The sequence below is a fragment of the Cynoglossus semilaevis genome, chromosome 8 (assembly GCF_000523025.1).
Source record: "Cynoglossus semilaevis isolate Cse_v1.0 chromosome 8, Cse_v1.0, whole genome shotgun sequence".
In the NCBI taxonomy this organism is placed as follows: Eukaryota; Metazoa; Chordata; class Actinopteri; order Pleuronectiformes; family Cynoglossidae; genus Cynoglossus; species Cynoglossus semilaevis.
This window is the reverse complement of record NC_024314.1, coordinates 16,397,856-16,420,411: the sequence shown is the minus strand read 5'-3', so window position 1 is coordinate 16,420,411 and position 22,556 is coordinate 16,397,856. Positions and strand designations below refer to the sequence as shown.

At 43.0% G+C, this 22,556-nt stretch overlaps 4 protein-coding genes across 6 annotated transcripts in view; 3 read left to right on the top strand and 1 right to left on the bottom strand.

Annotated features, from left to right (window-relative positions):
* Positions 1-93: 93 nt before the first annotated feature.
* On the bottom strand, positions 94-1,790 carry sco2 (synthesis of cytochrome C oxidase 2). The gene is made up of 2 exons (XM_008315274.3): positions 1,724-1,790; positions 94-1,016 (listed from the first exon to the last, which is right to left on the bottom strand). The coding sequence occupies exon 2, from the start codon at positions 997-999 to the stop codon at positions 190-192; it is 810 nt and encodes a 269-aa protein (XP_008313496.1). The 5' UTR covers positions 1,000-1,016; positions 1,724-1,790; the 3' UTR covers positions 94-189.
* Positions 786-4,494, top strand: LOC112487357 (rho GTPase-activating protein gacV-like). Of its 3 annotated transcripts, none has more exons than XM_025057843.1 (3): positions 786-906; positions 2,873-3,105; positions 4,122-4,494. In XM_025057843.1, exons 2-3 carry the CDS (start codon positions 3,054-3,056, stop codon positions 4,469-4,471), a joined length of 402 nt encoding a protein of 133 aa, XP_024913611.1. In that variant the 5' UTR covers positions 786-906; positions 2,873-3,053; the 3' UTR covers positions 4,472-4,494. The 3 variants fall into 3 exon arrangements, with proteins under 3 accessions (XP_024913611.1, XP_024913610.1, XP_024913612.1); XM_025057842.1 differs by lacking the exon at positions 786-906 and adding an exon at positions 2,115-2,422; XM_025057844.1 differs by lacking the exon at positions 786-906 and adding an exon at positions 2,457-2,729.
* A 194-nt stretch (positions 4,495-4,688) lies between these two features.
* LOC103382495 (sarcolemmal membrane-associated protein-like) lies at positions 4,689-9,221 on the top strand. Its single transcript, XM_025058103.1, has 6 exons — positions 4,689-4,779; positions 5,021-5,320; positions 5,905-6,019; positions 6,102-6,267; positions 6,348-6,479; positions 8,754-9,221. The coding sequence occupies exons 2-6, from the start codon at positions 5,047-5,049 to the stop codon at positions 8,841-8,843; spliced, it is 777 nt and encodes a 258-aa protein (XP_024913871.1). The 5' UTR covers positions 4,689-4,779; positions 5,021-5,046; the 3' UTR covers positions 8,844-9,221.
* Positions 9,222-12,677: 3,456 nt separating this feature from the next.
* LOC103382463 (filamin-C-like) overlaps positions 12,678-22,556 on the top strand; it is a 48,555-nt gene continuing 38,676 nt past the window's right edge. The window contains 7 exon segments of the mRNA XM_017034564.2: positions 12,678-13,512; positions 20,431-20,777; positions 20,868-21,018; positions 21,699-21,817; positions 21,905-21,982; positions 22,075-22,237; positions 22,324-22,524. Of these exon segments, the coding sequence (XP_016890053.1) occupies positions 13,131-13,512; positions 20,431-20,777; positions 20,868-21,018; positions 21,699-21,817; positions 21,905-21,982; positions 22,075-22,237; positions 22,324-22,524 (1,441 nt within the window). The 5' untranslated portion in view covers positions 12,678-13,130.

The following is a 22,556-nucleotide window of genomic DNA, read 5'->3' as shown; positions in this document are numbered from 1 at the left end:
CCTGAAGACCAACAGAATGAGGGATAACCTGAACCTCATGGATTTGGATTTGAAATCTGGATCTGGTTAAACATGAACTTTGCCTAAATCTGATTTGTTTTTAGGCTCAGTTTAATATCTCCTCAGGAGAAAACAATGTCTTTTTTTTTACAAGTTTCATAAGTTTAATGTCTACAGTCGTTGTCAGTCTCAGGATGTCTTTTCCAGGGGGACATAGGTCCTGATGTGGTTTCTGATGTTCTCAACCATTTGTTCCTCGTTCTTGGTGCGGTTGTAGTAGTCCAGAAGCAGCCCATCAGGAGAGATGAGGTAGATCAGGACCGTGTGATCGACAATGTAATCTCCATCCTCGTCTTTTGGCCCGGCGCTGGAGTATACCCTGAAGTCTTGCCCCGCTTCTTTGACCTCCTCCAGTGTCCCCGTCAGTCCGATGAGTCGGGGATGGAAATCTTTAATGTACCGGGCCACAGCCGCCACGTCGTCTCTCTCTGGGTCCACGGTGATGAAGAGCGGCTGCACCTGGGGCAGCGCTGGGTCCTGGTCCAGCTTCTCCACCACAGCGCTCAGCTTCTCTAGCTCTTCAGGGCAGATGTCAGGGCAGTGAGTGAAACCGAAGTACAACAGCACCCAGCGACCCAGGAAGTCGTGTTTGGTGCGGCGTTGCCCCCTGTGGTCCAGCAGGCTGAAGTTCCCCCGACCCAGGGTCAGCTGCCGCAGTTGCTCTACACGTTGTTGCCGCTGCATTTGCTTCTTTTCCTCATGAACGTACCACCACGCTGCCAGTACGCCACCGCCGAACAGCACCGTCACCAGAAGACGCGTCGCAAGCTTCGCCTTTGGGGTAGGCGCTGAGGAATTGCGACCACTAGAAAGGAAACGGTGCTGAAGACTTCCACAAGGTCTGAGGTGAGTCAGTGATGTCACACAGGGCGATGACACCGACGTCTTCAGGACCAGAGGAAGACGCCTGTGTGCCACAATCCATCGTAGCGCCAACATGGTTGACCCTCAACCACCTGTGTAACAAAAATCAACTGAAGTTGTTGAAACCTTTTTAAACTACTAAACTGGTCTGTAAATTACGGAGTATCAAAAGTCCCATTCATTACACTCTCTGAAAGTTAACGCATTATTCTGACTATACAGACAGAGAAGGGCTGCTGTCACGACTCTAACCAAGCACAGCGTTTGGGGCGGGGCCGTGACTTCTGCAGCGCTCACATGAACATAAACAACAGACAATATACTAAATATATACTAATATACTAAGATACTAAAACTTTGTATCTCTTACAGACGCTAAGTTTTATAGAACCAAAGTTATTTGTGACATTTGAGAAATTTCTTTGTGCCTAAAGTACTATTTTAATGAAGTACATACTGCGGATGCTACAAAAATCAGCTTAAAAAGAACCGTATTTAATTCATATTGTTTGTAAACCAAGTGTTACTGCGGTTTTATTTGTACACCAACCCCTTACGACACTAAATCTTAATTATTTTTTTTCAAGTGTTACTGCGGTTTTATTTGTACAGCAACCGCTTACGACACTAAATTTTAATTTAATTCTTCATTTTGTACATAATTGTAATTTGTAGCCAGAAATCACACAATATTACGTGGTACTGTTGACAAACCGCAGTGAAAACGAACAGAACAGCGCCCACATCTACCGAATGTTAAAAATTGGATTGTTAGAACTGTAAGATACAGCGACCTTACCGCATACACTTCCTCTGTATACCACGTGACCATCAAACTGCCGGTTTGCTGAAACGGAATTCAACTGGTTGAAATTAGGTCAGCTGATGCTTACGTAGACCGGATATGATTCTGACGTGTTTCCGGAATTAGCGTTAAATCTATAGTTTGTTAATGTATGAATAATTTATTGTTATTATACATTTATGCCTCAGGGAATATAAATCAGGGTTTATACAAGAAGACACGACATTTTATAGAAAAATATAAAACAGAAACGCGTTTAAACAAAAGAACAATTTTAGGGCCACTTCATATTCAACTTTGACAGAATATCGGTACAATTTTAGGGCCACTTCATATTCAACTATATCGGTACAATTCAAATTCAAGTGGGTTTTTTTTTGTATGATTAGAGGCCAAATATTAATCCTGATGATCATTTGTGCGTTTTCCTGCGTAATAATCCGTCGTTGGTTTCTGAATTTAGCATTATACTTGATGGCACCAAACACACCTTTCATTCTGTCTTCAGGTAAAGAAACAGGGGTTAGTGAGCCACATCACAAACAGGTTCATTCAATATTCGTGTCATGGCGTCTGTTGCCAGGCTGACGTCACTCTGCATCACCGATAAATAGTGATGCTGTTAAAGAAAAAAAAAATAGGACAACAGTCTGTGGTGAACAAACAGAGGAGACTGCTTCAGCTCAGCACCAGGTATCCACCCGTCCGTTATTTTACTCCCTGTGTGTGCATCAGTGTTGTAGATGTGTGCAGCAGTGATGAAGGTCGTTCTGACGCAGCAGGAACTTAAAGGGACCGTGTCACTGCTGCTATTAACATGTCACTCTGCACATACTCTTAATGACAACGCACTGAATCCAGAAACGCTCTGATTTTTTTATACAGTCATGACAGCAGCAGAATCGACTGACATCACCTGCTGTGTTCAAAGGTGGCTGGGACAAAACAAACCTGAATCCCACTGACACTGTAGAGAAGTTAAAAACCTACAATTTTCTCTGTAGGATTGTTATTTTGAATCAGTCTCTCCCTAAAAATCTGCATTTACCTGTATTTATTTTCTAAACTCAGTGCCATCAGCCTCTCTCTCCCCCTCTTCCTCTTTTCCTCTCCTCCTCCTCCTCCTCCTTTATTATGCTTCAGCTCCAGGATGATGGAAATGCAGCATCGCTCTCTGCGTGGACAGTGAGGAGACTTCCTGGTCTCCATCTACCTCCCCCTATCCTCTCTCCTGTCTCTCTGATCTGTGTCCTCCTCTTCTTGCTCCTCTTCCTCCTCCTCTCTCACTGGTGTCTCTGAAGAAGCAGCAGCAGGAGCTGAAATCATGGATGGATTCCGACTGCCGCCTGTTATAGAGGAGGTGCTGGACCCATACGGTCAGTCTTCATCTTATATTCAATTGTCACTGATGACGTTAGCAGATTGAGCGGGTGATTGATGGCTGATTGACATGTGATTGACAGCTCTTTGACTGAGAAGTGATCGGCTCCATTTTCAGCAACGATGGAGCTACTAAAGAAATGAAACAGATTGAGGCATCATAGATGCTCCACTTTTGTATTCTCTCATTTTGTTTTCATCCTATTTGCTCCTGTTTGGTAAAATGTGTCACTTCCTGTTTCCTTCAGAATAAAATAGCTCCATTAGAGATGTCGAAGGAGAATCTTACCTCGAAGTAAAGTTGACACCAATGATGGAACTGAACCTGCACTTGTGGTTACTTTGAAACTTAGATCTTTGTTTGTAACACATTGTGTATTGTTGGATTTAAAGTTAAATAGATCAAATTGAATTGGTTTAGACTACCTCCCATGTTTATTTTCAACAATCAAATAAATTAGTTTCCAACCATCAGATGCTTATATCAGTGAGAGACAAGGCTGATTAAAGCTAAGAGAATCAGGGACATTTTTATGAATTTGACTTGGAAAAAAAATCAAAGATTATCTTTGAATTATTTTGAAAGAAACAGGAAGTGCATACACGTGTTTATCTTCCAGTATCATCAATAATTTACTCATGGACGTTCCTGCAGAGAAATCGATGTGGCTGTCTCTGTGTAAAGGAGTAGATGGTGTTGATTTCTCTCACTACAGTAGATTTATAAGGTACTCTGTGTACTTCAGAGTATTACTTCTCCTTTGACTCCTGAGCTAACTTTTGGCTGCATAACTCTTTATTAAGCGTACTATATTTTAATATTTTTGGGAACTTAAATTTTTGACAAGCCAACATTTAATTTTAATCATTGAACCACACCAATTAATCAAATGTTAAATGTGTTTTCTCCACGTTGGCCGGCAGGTGGAGCTATTGCTCAGCAGAACATAAATACCTCTCCAAGGCCTGAATGATCTCTGGTGCCTTTACCTAACGTTTGTTTGTTTTTCAGATGAGCTGTGTGAGCTAAAGGACAAGGACGAAGAGAAGCCGCGAGATAAAGAAAAATGCCAGCAGCAGGACGAGGAAAAGGAGGTGAAGGAGGAAAAGGTGAAGAAGGTGGAGGAGGATGAGGAGGACAAAGAGCAGGAGACAAATGAAGGGCAAGATGAGGAGGAAGATGGAGAAAGAGAAGCGTGGGAGGAGGAGCAGGAGGTGGAGGAGCTGAGAGCTCAGGTGATGCATCTGCTGATGGAGCTGGAGGAGACCAGGGAGGTTTCTCAGAGACACGAGGACAGTTTCACTGAGATGCAGGGTCAGTGTTGTCGTCTTGGTGTCTCTTGTCGGTTCTTTTGGTTTTAACTAGTAGTTCAAGCTCAAGATTAAAACAAAATATTTCTTTTCAAACCTCACATTATTTATATTTGTTATCCTTGTTTATCCAATGATGAGAAAGTTACATGTTAGTTTGGAGGATCTGTGTTAGATACAGGTCATACTTCTGTTTTTCTTTTAAAGTTTTCATATTTATTTTGAACATGTAGTTTAAACTACTTTAAATAGTTTTAACTTAAATTTTGAGTTGTTTGTTTGTCTCAGGTCTGTTGGAGAGCGTCTGGCCAGCACCAACCAGGCCGAGACTTTCACCAGACAGATCCACAGACTGCAGGGTAGTACACTTTTTTATTTTATTTTATTTATTTTTTTTCAATCAGGGATTTCATTGTAGTAACAACAAAATTCAGTTATAGATGCATAGGTTCCACAGAAATTCTGATTAAAATAAAAAGAATTGTTTTATTAATTACCAGGTTCCACAGAAATTCTGATTAAAATAAGAAGAATTGTTTTATTAATTAAATGTCACCTTCTCTGACTGGTGACCACACCCGCTCCTCTGTGGTTCTGCAGCACAGCTGCGTTCCGTCCAGGAGGAGATGCACAGCGTGGAGGAGGAGAAGGACCGAGAGCTGGACGAGATGCAGGAGGAGCTGCGTTTGGCTCACGAGGAGGTGCTGCTTCTGCAGCAGGCCGCAGAGGAAGTGGCGGCGGAGAGGGAGAACGACATTGCCTTACTGCAGGAGGAGCTGTGTCGTATGAGGGCGGAGCTACAGCGCCTCCATGCCACGGCGCAGGAGTATGAGCTGGAGATCACGACGCTGAGAGCAGAGATTAGTATGAAGAGTCAGAATACAGTGACAAGCCCACAGGGTGAGGAGGCTGGGAGTCTGTCCACTGAGATTAGGAAAACAACCACTAGGTGGCAGTAATGGGACTAAAAGTTGCTCAACATAGTAATCCAATGGATTTTAGAAATGCACCATGGGACAAACGCAGTTATAGCACACAGCATCACTGATAAATGTAGCTGTACACCCTCACCAACGTGAACATGGTAAATAAAAGAGGCTAATGTTTTAATTTTTATTAAATAATTATGGAATAAAATAGAATTCATTGGAGAATTACTTACAAAGCTTTAAATTAAAAAATAATAATAATTGTGTCCAGCCATTACCTAGAAAAGTAACTTTCCTTGAAGGCTCTGCTAAATTAAGCCAATTACTTACAAAGCTTTAAATTAAAAACTAGAAAAGTAACTTTCCTTGAAGGTTCTGCTAAATTAAGCTAACCGTGCTAACCTATTGTAACCTAGCGTGTTTTTGTTGAGTTTTGAAGGCAAATCTTTTCTGCTTTCTACTGGTAAATGTTTCCACCCAAATGGTTTTTGTAAAGTTTAAAGTTCCCGTCTGTGATTTGCAACTGCTTTCATGCCTCTTCTATTATTTTTTCAGGTGAAATGACACAGCTGAAGGAGGACCTTGATCAGTTGAAGGATCAGCGCCAAAGTCTGAGCAATGACAACAAAGAACTGAGCAGCAAAGTGGAGCAACTGCAGCAACGGAACACGTGGGTAGTTGTCAATCAGACAGGATTTCAAAGTTAACAACCCCAAACTTTACTAAGTCACCGTTATCCTTCCCATGCACAGGAGTGAGGACGTATACCTGGCTGTCAGGGCACAAGATGACCAGGTGAGGGCGCACTCTTACATCACTCTGTCACAAGAAAATACCTCTGACGATCAGGACGAACTCAGCATCCTGAGGGCTCAGTTGAGAGATGCTGAGGAGACGGTCCAAAGAGTTCAGAGACGGGTAACGACCACGTGAGCTCAGACTGCCCCCCGGTGTTTGGGCTGTGTAACAACCTGTCTTTCACTCACTCACTCTCTTAGTGCAACAGTTTGAAGAACGAGCTGGCCGAACTGCAGCAGCGGTACGACCTCAGCCAGAGGGAGCGAGCGGCGCTGGAGCAGCAGCTGCAGCACTGCAGGACGGAGCTTCAGAAACTGGGTTCAAAGACACAGGTGAGATGACAAAGGTCAGAGTGACACAACAACCTGCTGGACTGGGCTCCCGGCCGCGCCCTGAAGGTGCCTCTGTGCATGTTGCAGGTCAGGTCAGTAAGTCCAGGCGGCTTGTCGGTCTTCCAGCTGCTTGTGTCGCCGGCGTCGGCCTCCTGTTGTCAGCTGCTTCTGCTGAATGTGTCTGTATGTTGGCTTCTATGTTAGCAGTTCTGTGATGGGAGGTTGGTTGGGTTTTTTTTTTTTCAAGAGAACTGTAGCTTAGCTTATTATTGGTTCTTGCTAGCGATGCGTTCAAGAACCACTGACGGGTCCACAGCAGATCAGGTGCCCGACAGACCGGGGTCCCAGAATTAGATTACGTCAGACACTGGATTTCCAAAGTCCCCTGACAAGACATGTCGATGAGGTCATGACCTCCGCCCTCACCTGTTCTAGTCACCTGTGTGTCCAGTTGTTTTATCTGTCAGTCTGACTCCACCCACGTCGCCCTGACACACTTCTTCTTCTCTGGTCTGCTACTTCCTGTCTCCTCACTTCTGTACCTCCTCACGTTTTAAAACGTTGACAAAATCTCTGTGAATCCAGCAACTTCGCCTTTGTTTTTTTATTTGTTTTTTTATTTGTTTGTTGCATGTGCGCCGTAACACCGCCCACCTCTGGACCTCGTTTATACTCTGATTCTTTTTTGGATTTATCTTCCAAACCCCCTCCTCCTGTCTTCTCCCTAGACCTGTCATCTTCAGTCTGAGCCCCCTGTCCTCTCAGCCCCTCTCATAGGATTGGTTGTTATAGTGGCCTTGATTTGGTGCTGGTGGGAGGAGCTGGCATCCTAATGGCAGGTATGGCCACGCCCCTTATCTCTCTGCCTGACACTGTTTGTTTGGAGTGTAGCGTAACCTGACGTCACTGCACTGCATCTCCAGAGAGGGTTTCTATTCATCTGTATGACATCATTTTGATGACACTGCAGTTGTGATAAACACGGTTGTACTGCAGACGTACTTAGTATTAACTGGAGTACACCACCGTCACTGCCCCCATAACTAGTTGAATGTGAGTAAAGTAAAGTCACTGGGAGGTGGGTGTGTGGAGACTGTCACTGCCCCCATAACTAGTTGAATGTGAGTAAGTTAATAAGGTCACTGGGAGGTGGGTGTGCGCAGACCAGTATTGTGTATCTGTAATCTCCCCTGCGGTAGTTTAGAAACGTGTTCATTGGTTGAAAAATGCTGAATACGTTTGTGCTCACATCTCTTCTGCCATAAAACCTCACTCCCTGGTGGCCACTTGGAGTATAAATAATAGTTTAGTTAAACGCTAGAAGGTTCTGATGCTAGTATAAAGTCATAAACATTGCCCCCTAGTGGCTGGCTGCAAACATTGCACTGGTCTAGCCGCTCTAGTGTAGTGAAGACTTTTAAAAATGAAAATGTTCATATGAGAGTTCTGTATCGTTTCTATTCATGTCAGCGTGACGACAGTTTTAGCCCCACCCCCAAAGGCTGAACTGAACTGAGCTACACGACCCTCAGCTCTGGATTGGAACCGACCCCTCTTGAGACCCCTGGTCTATCTGTACGTGTGTTCAGAGCCAATTAGAAACAGACTTTTAAAATAATATACTTATTAATTTAAAAAACTGCTTAAATTAATTAGTACATAAATCACAAACATTCTCCAATTTCGTAACGTTCGGACGTACTATCGGTTTGTGAACTTCATCCTCAGTTTTGATACTTCACCCCCTGGTGGTGGCAAAATGTAGGTGATGATCTCAACTGCCCTAATATGAGGAGATTAGAATAATTATATTTCTGATCAGTAGAAATCTCTTTGATGAGGTCATGATTGGCAGATGACACTGGCCGTCTTTACATACTTGACGCTTTAAAAACAGACTTAGCCGTGTGTGTGTGTGTGTGGGTGTGTGTACGTGTGTCGTGTGTGTGTGTGGGTGTGTGTTGTGAGAACATATCTTTTTACAGGGTTACTTTTAAACGTCATCACTACATTTATAGTGTTGACGAGCGGATAGAAGCTCGTTAGTGACAAAAATACAGTGGATAAATGTGAAGTGTGATCTTACAGGCAGATCACTGTTATTATATACACCTTTTCTTTATCAGAACCAGTTTGCAACAGTTGACTGTGTTCGATGATTCAGCGTTAAAGTTCATTGTTAATGTCAAACGCGCAAAAAAAAAAAACCCTTGAAAAACATATTGTGCTGATTTGTTTTAGCCACGCCCACTTTTCATCCCTCTGTCTCTGCAGAGTAATTCTGATGGCTGGAACCTGGTCGTGGCAGCAGTTGCCGTGGCAGCCATCTTGGTTCTGGTCGTCCCCACCTTCACCAAGCCCTGAAGAACTCTGGGATACGTGTCTACCAAGTCGAATGTTGCTTCATCGATGTCGACCTTCCGTTTCGCTCTGTTTTGAGTGGGCGAGGCCTCAGTGGTGGGTTGACCCGATGCTTCAGACGCCACTGATCATCGAAAGGGAACTCCAGTAAGCTTGTTTAATTCAATGTCGTCCAATAAGAACCTCTGACTCTTCCTGATTATTACGTGGTAATAAGTGTTTATTTAAAAAATGTTTTATCGTAGCAAAGACTTTCTGTAAAAGTTTAAAACATAATACAAAGTAAAAAGGATCGAGTTTAGAGCCCTGTGGCACGCCCTCAACAACAACTTTTAACCAAAAAATAAATAATAAAACAACTGATGTTAAATATATTTACCCAACAACAACTTTTAACCAAAAAATAAATAATAAAACAACTGATGTTATAACAAAAAAGCACAAGGGAAATATTTGATACTTCTTTCCAAGCACAAAAGGGAAATATTTGATACTTCAGAATCTCAAAAAACTCTGACAGAAAAAAACTGTACTTTAAACTTTAAACTGTAGCAATCTCTGAAATAAACATATTTCAGTAAAACTCCACAGGTTTTTAAACAAAATTATGACATGGAAAAAATATTTTATTTGTTTTTTCCACAGTACCTATTAATAATAAATAAAATCAGGCTAAGTCACTAATTTAAGCTAAAAATCTAAGTCCTGGTTGTAAAAAATGATCCTCCTGTTTTCACTGTGCCAGTTTTTAAATAACATTAAATTCTAACTGATTTTGCACAACACGTAGCATAGACAGCTTTAAAATATTAGCTATAGGCAACGTGTTATAAATGTAAAAGTTTATTTATTTCTGATCGTGGCTAATGCCTGTTTTCTGTTTTATAGACGTTTATATATATATATATAATATGTCTGTAAAGTAATTAGAAGTGACAATAATTTAATTTTAAATCGTCTCGTTTTAAAGTGTGAAGGTAATATTAACATCAACCTCCATAACGTTTCTTAAAGTACTAGTATTACAGTGTCCTTTATTCAGTTTATTCAGTGTTCATGGCAGCGTTAATAATATTTAACTGTAATAGAAAATGGTTCATTTCCAAAGATCTTAAAATTTCACTTTTAATTTTTTAAATAAAATTATTATTTTTGTTGATTTTTATATAATTCTCGTTACATGTTTTACACAAACCAGCTTAAACTAATGTAGATAATATATGGAAAGGGGCCCAGTAGTGTGCCCTGAGGGACGCCATTACTGGTTATATTTTTGGAATAGTCAAAGTAAAGTGCTTTAGATTTAAGTTACTCAGAAAACAGACTCTTTTTTTCACTATAATAATAATAATTAAGTACATAAATGAAGGGGATTTGAACTCCCGTCCCTTAAAGACTTTTCCAAGACTTTATTTTTACAGAAACATTCAGAGCTCTACTATTGTTTTACATTTTTGTGAAAAAATCAAGCATTTTTGCACATAAATGTGTTCCGTTACGTTTACATTCAAATGGAGACCAAATATTAGTAACAACTGGAAGAAATACAATCAAACGTTGATGGATCGAAACTGTGTTTAGAATCTGGACTCAGACTGTGTGTAACAATGATAACTAAGCAACATTCCACTATAACTAACACTTAAAGCACGAGTTGAACGGTAGAATCTAAAAGATCTAACATGTCAAACAGTGTTAGCGCGTTTTAAAACCGACCTCAGGACCGAGCTGTGATTGAAGGGGCATTATCCTGAAGAAGCAATCGTTTAGAAAATGTAGGAATTTAAATGTCACATTTGTTTCGTTCAGTAGTTTTTAATATGCAACAACTGTGTAACTGATCATGTGACGTTTAAACCCATCGACCGCATGCGTCATTGTGTAACTTGCGGCATGTCATTACTTGGATTCTGTAAATACTTTGTTTGGTTGTTTAACAATTTGATGTTTCTTAAAAAATCTTTTTTTGTTTGATTAGCAATATGTTTTTGTTACGTTAAAAGCTGATTCCAACATAAAGACATATATAAACGACATCTATTTGGATCGAAAAGAAACAACAAAAGTAAAAGTAATTTGGAATGGAAAGTAACGCAAACCCTTATTGTGTAATTCAGTATATAATTGTAAAAAGATTGTAAAGTTATTATGGACAAAATTCAATATATTTTAAACATAATTTTGAAAAACGAGATCAAACATTTATTGTTTACTTGATTATAATAAAAACAACATCTCGACGACAGGTTGTTCTTTACATCTTAGTTTGTCAGAAAAGATAAAAAAAATGGAAACCATATTTTGGAAGTTTGAGATTTTGGAGAAATTCGCGTAAATAATTGATACTAAAAAACTGCAACTTTTTTTTAAAAGCAAGAATTTTACACAAAATATTCAAACAGAAATACATTTTGTATTTAAATTTAAGGAAAAACAACTTCTTACACATCTTAGTATGTCAAATATTAGCCAAAATTACGTAAACAGAATTTTGAGGGAAATCGGAGAAGTTCAAAAAACATCTTAAAAGCCACCATTTACCCCCAAACTGTAAAAGCCAAAAACATCAGATCTGAGAACGTCAACAAAACAAATTTAATCAGCAAAACAAAACTTTTTTTTAATATAATTTTTTTTTCTATTTTTTTGCACATCAGAAATGTCCTCTTTAATCAGCAAAACAAAACTTTTTTTTTTAACATAATTTTTTTTTCTATTTTTTTTGCACATCAGAAATGTCCTTCTAGAACCTGCATGCTCTTCCTCTGCAGTACTGCAGTACTGATGCATCTACTTCTTACTGTGTGTATCTGGTAATAATTGTACTTTGCTGTTCCAGTGGTTCAAACCATGATTAGTAAAGAAGAGCAGATGGACGTGTAGCTGGAAGATGTTTTTCAAATATCTGCGATTATGTAGCAGCAGAAGAAGAAGAAGAAGTGAGGCTGGAGGATGTTTTCTCTCAGCAGATATTTATTCTTCTATAAACACAAAACTGTAGTATCGACCGGTACATGAGAGTCTTTTCTTTTTATATGTTGTTCTTCCAAAAAAAATGGGACTGATCCAATGAATACAATGATCAGAAATGTTGATATTAAGTTTTTGGTTTTATTTTTTGATATATCTTATCCAGGTCGAACAATTGTTTTTTGGGGGCATTTGTTAAAAAATATTAACGAGATTATCAATGGCATGTAACCAAATTAATTATGTCAACAAGAGGGTGTTTAATTAATTAAAATAATTTTGTGATTTTTTTATATTTTTTATAATTTTAGATCAAAATGTCAAATTCAAAGCAGAATTTTTTTTTAAATTTATTTTTCTTCTTTTATTTGCTTATGATTAAGAATTTCTTTCCTGGAAATAAAACTCTGAGTTGTTGGTCAAATTCCTCTCTGACCCTCCTCCTCTTCCTCTCTCTCTGTACTGTACTTACTGTGTATTTTTTTGTTTGTTTATTATTCTCACTTTCATAAGTCTTTTCCTTCTGTGATCTGATTGGCCGCCTGCTGATGATGACATCAGCTGTGGCTCCGACCGGGTTTACGAGCAGCGTTTTAACGGGGCCCGGTCTCCCTCACTAAAAATACCCGGAGGTGTCAGTGCTGCTGCCGCTGCTCCAGTGGAGGCTTGAGGAGGTGCAGGGGAGGAGAGGGGGGTCGGGGGTGTGACCTGGAGTAGCCCCGCCCCCTCAGCTGTGTGTGTGTGTGTGTGTGTGTGTGTGTGTGTATATGGTCATGGCAGGGACATTCCACAGAGAGCAACTGAGTGACGCCGAGCTTTTTAAACTCACTCTGTCTCTGCTGCTGCTGCAGCCACAGCCTGCGCCTCCTCCTCCTTCTCCTCCTCCTCTGCCGGGACAAGAGCCTGGAGTCTGGGAACACCTTCTCTTCTTCCTCCCTTTCTTCTTCCCGTCCTCTTTTGGACATTTTCTTGAAACTTTCCTGGAGTTTGCGGCTGAGCCCAGAGCGGACTAACCAAACTGATTCTGGATCAGAGGCAGGAGCGCATGTTTGACGTGTCTACACACACACCACCCCCCCAGCGTGTCCTCCTTTCTTGTCTCCGCCGTCTCTTCTCCTCCTCCGGCTTCTTTCATCTTTCTTCTCCTCCTCCTCCGTCTTCTGGTTCTTCACTCTTTTCTCCAAACTCCCGTTGAGTCCATGGCTAACCCTGGACTGGATCAGTGACTGGGACTCACGCCTTGGCCGCCTCTTTGTTCACACGCTCCTCCTGCACCTCCTCTTCTTTCTTCTTGTCTTTTGATCGTCCCCTCCTGCTACCATGATGAGCAGCGGCGGCTACCTGGAGCCACAACTGCAGCCGCAGTTCTACCAGAGCTGTGGCGACCTGGGCGGGGAAGAGGAGGAAGAGATGCCGGCCACGGAGAAGGACCTGGCCGAGGACGCTCCGTGGAAGAAGATCCAGCAGAACACCTTCACCAGGTGGTGCAACGAGCACCTGAAGGTGCTGAACAAGCGCATCAACGACCTGCAGAGGGACCTGAGCGACGGGCTGAAGCTCATCGGGCTGCTGGAGGTGCTGAGCCAGAAGAAGATGTACAGGAAGTACCACAGCAGACCCAACTTTCGCCAGATGAAGCTGGAGAACGTGTCGGTGGCGCTGGAGTTCCTGGAGAGGGAGCACATCAAACTGGTGTCCATAGGTACGAACACACACACACACACACACACACGCACACTAGAGCTGTGTTTTCAGAACCTCAGAAGTGAGGAACCATCCCTGAGGAACCCAGGAATCTTTGTTTCCCGTGTGTCCACCCTGGTGAAGGTTCTAGAGAGAACGGTCTCTCCTCTGGTCTCCACCTTTTTGTTTCAGCCTCCACATCAAGTCTGGAACCTGGACCAAGTAGAAAAGTATTTGCAGGGGTTGGGGATTTGGGTTAAATAACTTTTTTGTACTCTAATAGTACTGCCAGTTGTGGAGTAGAGTAGAGTCCTGGTTCTTTTAGTTACTTCCTGGTCTTTTCTTGGTGTTGATGAAAGAAACGTATCGATAACTGGAACTTTGTTGTTGGCGTCTTTTCAAACACTAAATAATAATCTGTTGAAAAAAAAATTGTGAAACGTATCGATAACTGGAACTTTGTTTGTCTTTTCAAATACTAAATAATAATCCGTTGAAAAAAAATTTGTTTTTTCATGATCAATAACTGGACTCCAATCTGAATTCCAAGTGACCCCATATGGGGTTGCGACCCCAAGATTAAAAACCTAGGTTTCTGTTGCTAAACATGTTCATCAGTTTCAACCACTGAGCATCACAGATCATTAAGGACCATCAGAGACGACAGCTGGTCCATGAATGAACCTGACCTTAGTTAGGCCCCGCCCCAGCACTCAGACCTGGTCCTGGGACTAGACCTCCTCGTGTGAAGCTGGACTGGTTACAGGAAACAGGACTTGACAGTCTGAGGGTCACTGCCAGAGAGGAACCCTTCCAGTTTCCTCTGCTCCAGTTTCACCTGCGTCCCCCGGCCCTGACTCCCCCCCCCCCACCACCCCCCCCCACCCCCCCACCGACGTCTGGACTGGGATTATCAAAGGTCTATTATGGGGTTTCTTGATCCGTCCTGGGTTTAAGGTCTGCGCTGGACCCCCAGTCTGTGTCCCTGGACTCTGACTGGACCGGGGTTATCGGGGTATGTGAGGCCTGGAGCGGGGACAGGGTCTCGTAGCAGGAAAGATGTGGGGGAGGACGGGGGACGGTGGGGGGGTGTAGTATTTGGTGATTGATGGCAGGACAGCTGAGCTCTGCTCTGCCTCCACCCACAGCTGCTGAAAATAGACCTGAGACCACAGAGACCCCCCGGACCAGGAGAGGGAGGTCTCTGTGACAAACACAGACCAGAGCAGAGCAGGTCACTGGTTCTACTGACTGCTTCTACTGACTGGTTCTACTGACTGGTTCTACTGACTGGTTCTATGGGTTAGTTCAACTTCAACTAAAAAGTTCCACGACAACAGTTCTATCGCTGACTTCGGCCTGGTTATCCCGGGTTGACGCTAAGAGAAACGACGAGTTAGCGAAGCTGCCGAGTGTTAGCTCAAATCCGCCCACAGATTTAAAAAATAAAACTGAGCTGTCAGTAAACCAGCTAACTGTTAGCTGTCGGTGAATCGTGCTGACACGCTGAGATCGGACTCAGACGTTTGTTCTGTTCTCAGATGTGACTCAGCAGAACGCAGGTCACCGACCCGATGAGTTAATGTGACCTCCAGAGAAACATGAAAGAACCTGAAACCTCAGGATCATGAGTCAGCTGAGGAGTTTCATCACACCCAGAACCGTGTCCGTGCTTCACACAGAACTCTGTCTTTACTTTACTAGTGTTTCTGTGGTTGTAGTAGTTCAGTACCGGTCTGTTCTGGTTCTGGTTCTGTGCTCCTGCCGTTGACTTCTTCTTCTTCTTCTTCTTCTTCTTCTTCTTCTTCTTCTTCTGTATCTGTGTGAACTCATGTGTCAGTGCCGACTCTTTCTCTCTCTGTAATGTTTCCCATGTGTGTGAGTTTGTCATCACACAGGAATGTAACGCTGAAGCCAGGACAGCCCCTCACACACACACACACACACACACACACACACACATTCTGCTCTGTCACCGACTCTTCATCGTCATGTTCGAGACTTTTTCCCGTCTCAGTTTGGACTTCTCCTCTCCTCTCCGTCTTCCTTCAGGCGATTCCAAAATCGGCGTGTTAAAATAACAAGTTTATCATCCTGGAACGTAGGAAGTAGCACTTTGCCACCAGCAGGGGGTCCACGTTTATTGTTCCAACAAAGAACTGAGTCCTTCTGATCCACATCGTCAGTAAACATCTTTTATGACGAGTTTACGAGTTCAAATCAACCTTTCTTTTTATCCTTCTTCAGCACCGGGCCAGTGGTCCAGTTAGATCAGGGGTGTCAAACAAACGGGTCGCGGGCCAAAACCGGCCCGCTCGGGGTTTAATATGAAACAGGACAAAATGCACATTGTTGATGTTTTGTCAAATTATATTTCATTAAATATGAACATTTTCTAATAAACCAACCTGAGTTTGACAAGTCACGGTGCACTGGTGTGGACACCTGGTGTGGACACCTGGTGTGGACACCTGGTGTGGACACCTGGTGTGGACACCTGGTGTTGTCAGCTGTTACTGGTCTGAAGAGTCAGATGTCTATGGTTGTTGTTGTGTCCATTGGGAGATCAGGGGACATTCTCAAAAAACTATTTCTACCCATTAGTTCAGGCAGGGGTCCCAACCCCCGGTGTGAGGACCGGTGCTGGTCCGTGGGTCATTTGGTACCAGGCTGTACTTCATTAAAAAAGAATCCAGTCATTTCCCTTTACTTTGTCATTCAAAGATAATCTGTCAGTGTTTCAGAACAACAGGTCAAAGGTCATCAGACTCTGACAGCAGAAAGTCTGAAAGATTTTCATTTAAAATGTAATGATCCTTCAGCGATGGTGCGGTGTTACCGGTCCACAGTAACGGCTGATACCGGCCGACTGGTCATGGTACAAAAAAGACTCGGGGACCACTGAGTCAGAGGACATGATGTCAGCGGTTGTTATTGGACCAACATAGTCTTTTAGTGTATCCTAAAAAACACAGAGTTTTGGGCTAAGCTCTGACTGTTGTGTTGTGTGAACATTTAAGAAGTGTTTGTGTTGGAGCTGTTGGTGCCAGTCCCTGATGGTACTGCTGCTTCAGAAGGTCAGGGGTCAAGGGTTAGAGGTCAGCTTGAGAACACAAAACAAAATGAAAATAATTTGATCAAAACTGTTCAGTCCAACACAATAACAAACGTTCTGTCTCTCATCAACCGACCGACCGACCGACCGACCCCCTCCAGGCTGGTGGGACCACATGACACAAGACTGAATGCTGCCTGTGTGTGGGAGTGAGTGAGAGAGAGAGAGAGAGAGAGACAGAGAGGGAGAGTCAGCTGTCGTCCCAGTTGCTCAGAGGCATCTGAAACAACAGCTGGAGTTTCAAACAGACACACTCTTCACGGTGCAGACAGAAGTGGCCCAGATCTGACTTCCTAACCCACATGTGGCCCAGATCTGATTGTTCTTCATCCTGATCTGACCAAATCAGAGAGTTCAGACCAGGCCCAGTGAATATACTGTACAGAGAGGGGGGGACAGTGGGGGGGGGGTTTGGAGCAGATCGATGGAGCGTTTGTTCATAAAGGCTAATATGCTTCAAGCCTTTTTTACGCCATCTATGGAGAAATGCGGTCATTGCATCTGAATGACAGACGTATAATGATAATAGAAATTAATAACATTATTTGTATAAGTTTGGCCGGATTAAAAAGCCAAACGGGCCACATCCAGACCCCGGGCCGTAGTTTGTCCATACCTGAGTTAGACCGAGAGCAGAACAAGATTGTGGACGCGTCACTCGCTGAACGCAGGGTGGTGATGGGAAAGCTGACCTGGGAGGTCTACTGCCCCTGGAGGTCAGAGGTCAGAGGTCAGTCTGCAGCCTCAGCTGTCGGAGCTCGATGGATCTGTGATCAATGACCAATCAATCAGATCGACTGATGAAGAGAACATCCACACACACACACACACGCTGCACCATCCACGTTAGGTTCTGTTAATTCTTCTGCTCATCTGGGGTCACTTCAGGGTCAAAGGTCGTTGATGGAGGTTTAAGATTTAAATGAGAACCAGGTAGAAGAAGGTCAGAAAAACTGTTCAGGATTTGTGTCCAGGTGGTTCCACATAAGGAGAACTCAACTCTGTCTGCACAGCATTATGGGTAATGTTGGTCACTTTAAAATGTCACAGATAAAAGGAATGATAATGACTGACCTCAGATCAGTTTTAACCAGAAAACCAGAAAATCCAAAACACAGTCGTGCATCGTTGACCGTACTGGCCTATGAAAAGTCTGTGTGTGTGTGTGTGTGTGTGTGTGTGTGTGTGTGTGTTTGTCACTGAAGGTTTTCCAGCCTCCAGCTGTTGACTGGAAATGCTCACTTAAGACTTATAGACCACAGGTGTGTGTGTGTGTGTGTCTGTGTGTGTGTGTGTGTGTGTGAATCTTAAAATAGCTCTGCGTTAGGGGTTTTCTAAGATAAACACAACTCCACATTTTTACAGCTGTTGTCCACCTGCTGGCTGTGTCTGTCTGTGTATATGTGTGTGTGTAACTGTGTGTGTAATTGTGTGTGTGTGTGTCTTGCATACAATTTCATTGTATTTAAATTATCATCATCTGTTCAAATGTTTTTATTATTAATTAATTTAGAAAATGTTCCTTTTTAATGTATTATTAATTAATTAATTAATTTATTTAGAAAATGTTCCTTTAAATAGTTCCTGGAACTGGTGTTGTATCAAAAACAAGTTATTCCTCCTCAACCTTCTGGTGCAAACACACACATACAGGTATAAATGCAAACACAGACACATGTTTTATTTATTTTTAATATTTTTTTTGTTTTTATTTTAAAAATGAATGAACAGAGTTTCTGTTTCATCCTTCTATGAAAACAATGAGAAAAAAGCCTGAAAAATATAAATATATAAACTTTAGAAATACATCGTCACACTTCCTGTGTTTTCTTGAAACAGGAAGTGGAACAAAACCATCCCTTCATTGTCATGTAAAGTTCCATGTTGTCACCTAACTGGTAACACTGGACTAAAACTGTCTACAGAAAAAACACACACACACACACACACCGACACACGTGGGAGAGTGTTTTCATTATTACTTTCATTAGAAATGCAGTTAATTTGATTCACATCTGACTTGTCCCCCAACGCTGTGGGACACTGTCCAGTTCTGGCAGAGCTCTGGACCCTTGGAGCGCTGTCTGATTTATTTGTGTAATTGTCTTCTCTTCTGTTTTAACATTAAAGTACCATGCCGTCATTTACTTTACCGCTCTCTCTCTCCTCTCTCTCTCTCTCTCATAAAGTCTAAATGTCACGTTACAGAGTTTCCTCATCGCCCCCAGCCTCTGCTCTGCTTCTATCAGGACTCTATTGTTTCTGTTTGTTTGGTAACTGTTGGCAACGGCACAGACAATCACCACACAGAGAGACGGAGATGAAGGAACCTGGACTGTGGAGCCGTGTATTCTTTTAACAAACTATAGCATACAGTACATTCTCCGTCTGTTTATACTGTTTATACGTCGTCATTTATCGTCCTGAAGAGTTTGACGCAAACACAAAACTGTTTATTCTTCATCAAATCCACAAAACAAACAGAAAATCTTAAAAGGTTTAGGTTGCAGAGACAAACGGAGTTGTTTATTCACCGCTGCCTTCTTCACTGACTGATATCTGTAAACAACTGGACTTCAACAATTACATTTTTGTGGCCTGCTGTCTGTACCAGGACTGTTGTAGCTAATGTTAGCTCTGGCGTCTGTACCAGGACTGCTGTAGCTAATGTTAGCACTGGTGTCTGTACCAGGATTGTTGTAGCTAATGTAGCTCTGGTGTCTGTCCCAGGACTGTTGTAGCCAATGTTCGCCCGGGTGTCTGTACCAGGTCTGTTGTAGCTAACGGTAGCGCTGGTGTCTGTACCAGGATTGTTGTAGCTAATGTTAGGTCGGGTGTCTGTACCGGGGCTGTTGTAGCTAGTGTGAGCTCTGGTGTCTGGACCAGGGCTGTTGTAGCTAGTGTGAGCTCTGGTGTCTGTTCCCTGGCTGCTGTAGCTAATGTTAGCTATGGTGTCTGTACCCGGACTTTTGTAGCTAATGTTAGCTTTGGTGTCTGTACCAGAGCTGTTGTAGCTAATGTTAGCTATGGTGTCTGTACCCGGACTGTTGTAGCTATTGTTAGCTCTGGTGTCTTTAAGTGTCTCTCTGGGGGTTGGTGTAGAAAGATGAGTGTCTTTCTGGGAACGTTTAAATAAACTCTGAAAAGGTCTGACAGAGTTCTTCAGCAGTATGACATAATGATGAGTCCCACGTGTGTGTTTGTGTGTGTGTGTGTGTGTGTTCAGAAGTCAGGTGACTAGTCGTTACAATCTCCACCAACTCCTGTTTCCTGGGGAAAGATTTCTGCGACGCTCCATCACAACATTTCCTCTGCTTCCTGTGTGTGAACGAGTGTGTGTGATTTGGAGAGTGTGTTCTGAGAAGGAAAAAATGATTTCATGATTGTGAACACATTTTTCCACATGTTTCTGAACACACACACACACACACACACACACACACACGCTGTGCAGTAACTGGAAACTTCTTTCACCTTTATCACAGTTTGTCGGGGGCTTGTGTGTGTTTTCTTTTCCAACTGACCTCATGCTAAGGTCCAGAACTGAATGACATCATCTTCACACACACACACACACACACACACACACACACACACACACAGATGTCCACAAGTAAAATATAAACCTTGATTTTATTCTGACAGGCCAGCAGGATCTATACTCCAGCCAGGTGAAATCCTGACTTCTGATTGGTTGATGTGCCTAAGCAAACCCAAGACAGCTGGTCCATGTGGTCCAGATCTGGAGTCCCGTACACACACAGTGTCTCTCCTTGTCTCTCCTTGTCTCTTTAACCCTTTGCCCGTGTGTCTGTCCCTCAGACTCTAAAGCCATCGTGGATGGGAACCTGAAGCTGATCCTGGGTCTGATCTGGACGCTCATTCTCCACTACTCCATCTCCATGCCCATGTGGGAGGACGAGGACGCTGAAGACACCAAGAAGCTGACACCAAAGCAGCGTCTGCTGGGCTGGATCCAGAACAAGGTTCCGCAGCTGCCCATCACCAACTTCCACCGCGACTGGAGGGATGGAAAGGCCCTGGGCGCCCTGGTGGACAACTGTGCTCCAGGTCTGTGTCCCGACTGGGAAATGTGGGATCCCAGTCAGCCGGTGGAAAACGCCAGAGAGGCCATGCAGCAGGCTGACGATTGGCTGGGAGTTCCCCAGGTCACGGACGGAAGGAGAGACAGAGGTTTAAGTTGAGTGTGGACGTGAGGAAAACCACCGCGTCGTACTCACTTCGCCGTTCTTCTTCAGGTGATCGCTCCCGAAGAGATTGTTGACCCCAACGTGGACGAGCACTCGGTGATGACCTACCTGTCTCAGTTCCCCAAAGCCAAACTGAAACCTGGCGCCCCCTTGAGGGCAAAGACCCTGCACCCAAAAAGAGCCAAAGCTTATGGACCAGGTGAGAAATGCCCGACGCAAAACTAAAAAACCCCAAAAACTAGCCACTGATTGAATCAAAGAAAATCGTAAAACAAAACAAAAAAAGTACAAACAAAATCTTCCCTGTTCTTATGAATTCAATGCTAAGCTAATGAAGATAAAACACAAACTAAAACTTTCTTTACCACCATTTGGAGTTGTTATAAAACAGTTTTGATTCCAACTTTTCTCAAACAATATGCTGATGATATCCTTCAATTCAAGTACATTATATTTTTCAGTCAGATACGCAGGTTATGTTTTTCAGTAGTTATTTTAGAGGATCTTACGATACTAATTACTACCATGTGTCAATTAGACAAATGATTGTTTGGGTTCTTTTGATCTGTTTCCACTTAAATCGGCAGCTAATCTTTTTTCCTCTTTACTCAAGCTCCTCTTCATGTCTTCTTAGCGTCAAGCTAATCATGTGAAACGATTTAAAAACTCTGTGTCCTGAGGTAACTTGTGTCTCTCAGGACGACAATTTTTTGTCCACACTCAATGTTCTATCAGATTAGAAAGACCATCAGTTTGTCATACGTCCAATTCTTAATCCAATATGTGAAGATTTAATCATGGAGCCGACACCCGAGTGACCCTGGAAAAATAATGATCATGTCTCTCAATGACACGTCCTGCGAATCATCTGTCCCTCAGGTATCGAACCGCAAGGCAACGTGGTTCTAAAACCAGCGGAGTTTCTGGTGGAGACGGTGGAAGCCGGACTGGGTGAGGTTCTGGTTTACGTGGAGGATCCGGAGGGACACACGGAGGAGGTGAAGTCACAAGTTTGATACGATGAATCTTTAAACACCAGTTAATGAAATGACACGCTGTTATAAGTGTGCGTTTGTCTCCGTCAGGCTCGTGTCATCCCCAACAATGACATAAACAGAACCTACTCTGTGGTCTACCTCCCCAAAGTCGAAGGCCTTCATAAAGTACGGAAAACACCTTTAAATGTTTTCACCTTAAAAATAGAAATTATTTTCAATTTTTGGTCTGAGCTTTGGACATTTTCATTTCTATCCAGGTGAAGGTGTTGTTTGCTGGTCAGGACATTGACAGAAGTCCATTCATTGTCAACGTCTCCAAGGCCATGGGCGACCCAACTAGAGTCCAGGCCCGCGGTCCAGGACTGCAGTCCATGGGGAACATGGCCAACAAGCCGACTTACTTTGACATTTACACTGCAGGTACTGGAGTCTCTGGACCAATCACAGATCTGGACAGCTTACGTCTTCTGTTGTGCTTGAGTCTCTTCTGACTGCGTGTCTTTCAGGGGCAGGAGCTGGAGACGTGGGCGTCATTATTGTTGATTCAAATGGGCGCCGGGACACAGTAGAGATTGTCCTAGAAAACAAAGGGGACAGTATTTTCCGCTGCACCTATGTCCCCGTCCTGGAAGGACCTCACACTGTCTATGTAACCTTCGCTGGACAGCAGATTCCCACGAGTCCTTTCACCGTCCATATTTCAGAAGGTGAGTTTTGATTGGAAGAACTGGACCTGATG

Excerpts from the sequence above, each read along its gene's own strand:
- LOC103382495 (XM_025058103.1), top strand. The coding sequence starts at position 5,047 with ATGCACAGCGTGGAGGAGGAGAAGGACCGAGAGCTGGACGAGATGCAG. Across the intron at positions 5,321-5,904 it reads TACAGTGACAAGCCCACAGG|GTGAAATGACACAGCTGAAG; the intron begins GTGAGGAGGCTG and ends TTATTTTTTCAG. Across the intron at positions 6,268-6,347 it reads TCCAAAGAGTTCAGAGACGG|TGCAACAGTTTGAAGAACGA; the intron begins GTAACGACCACG and ends TCACTCTCTTAG.
- LOC112487357 (XM_025057843.1), top strand. The coding sequence starts at position 3,054 with ATGGATGGATTCCGACTGCCGCCTGTTATAGAGGAGGTGCTGGACCCA. Across the intron at positions 3,106-4,121 it reads GGAGGTGCTGGACCCATACG|ATGAGCTGTGTGAGCTAAAG; the intron begins GTCAGTCTTCAT and ends TTTGTTTTTCAG.
- sco2 (XM_008315274.3), bottom strand. The coding sequence starts at position 999 with ATGTTGGCGCTACGATGGATTGTGGCACACAGGCGTCTTCCTCTGGTC.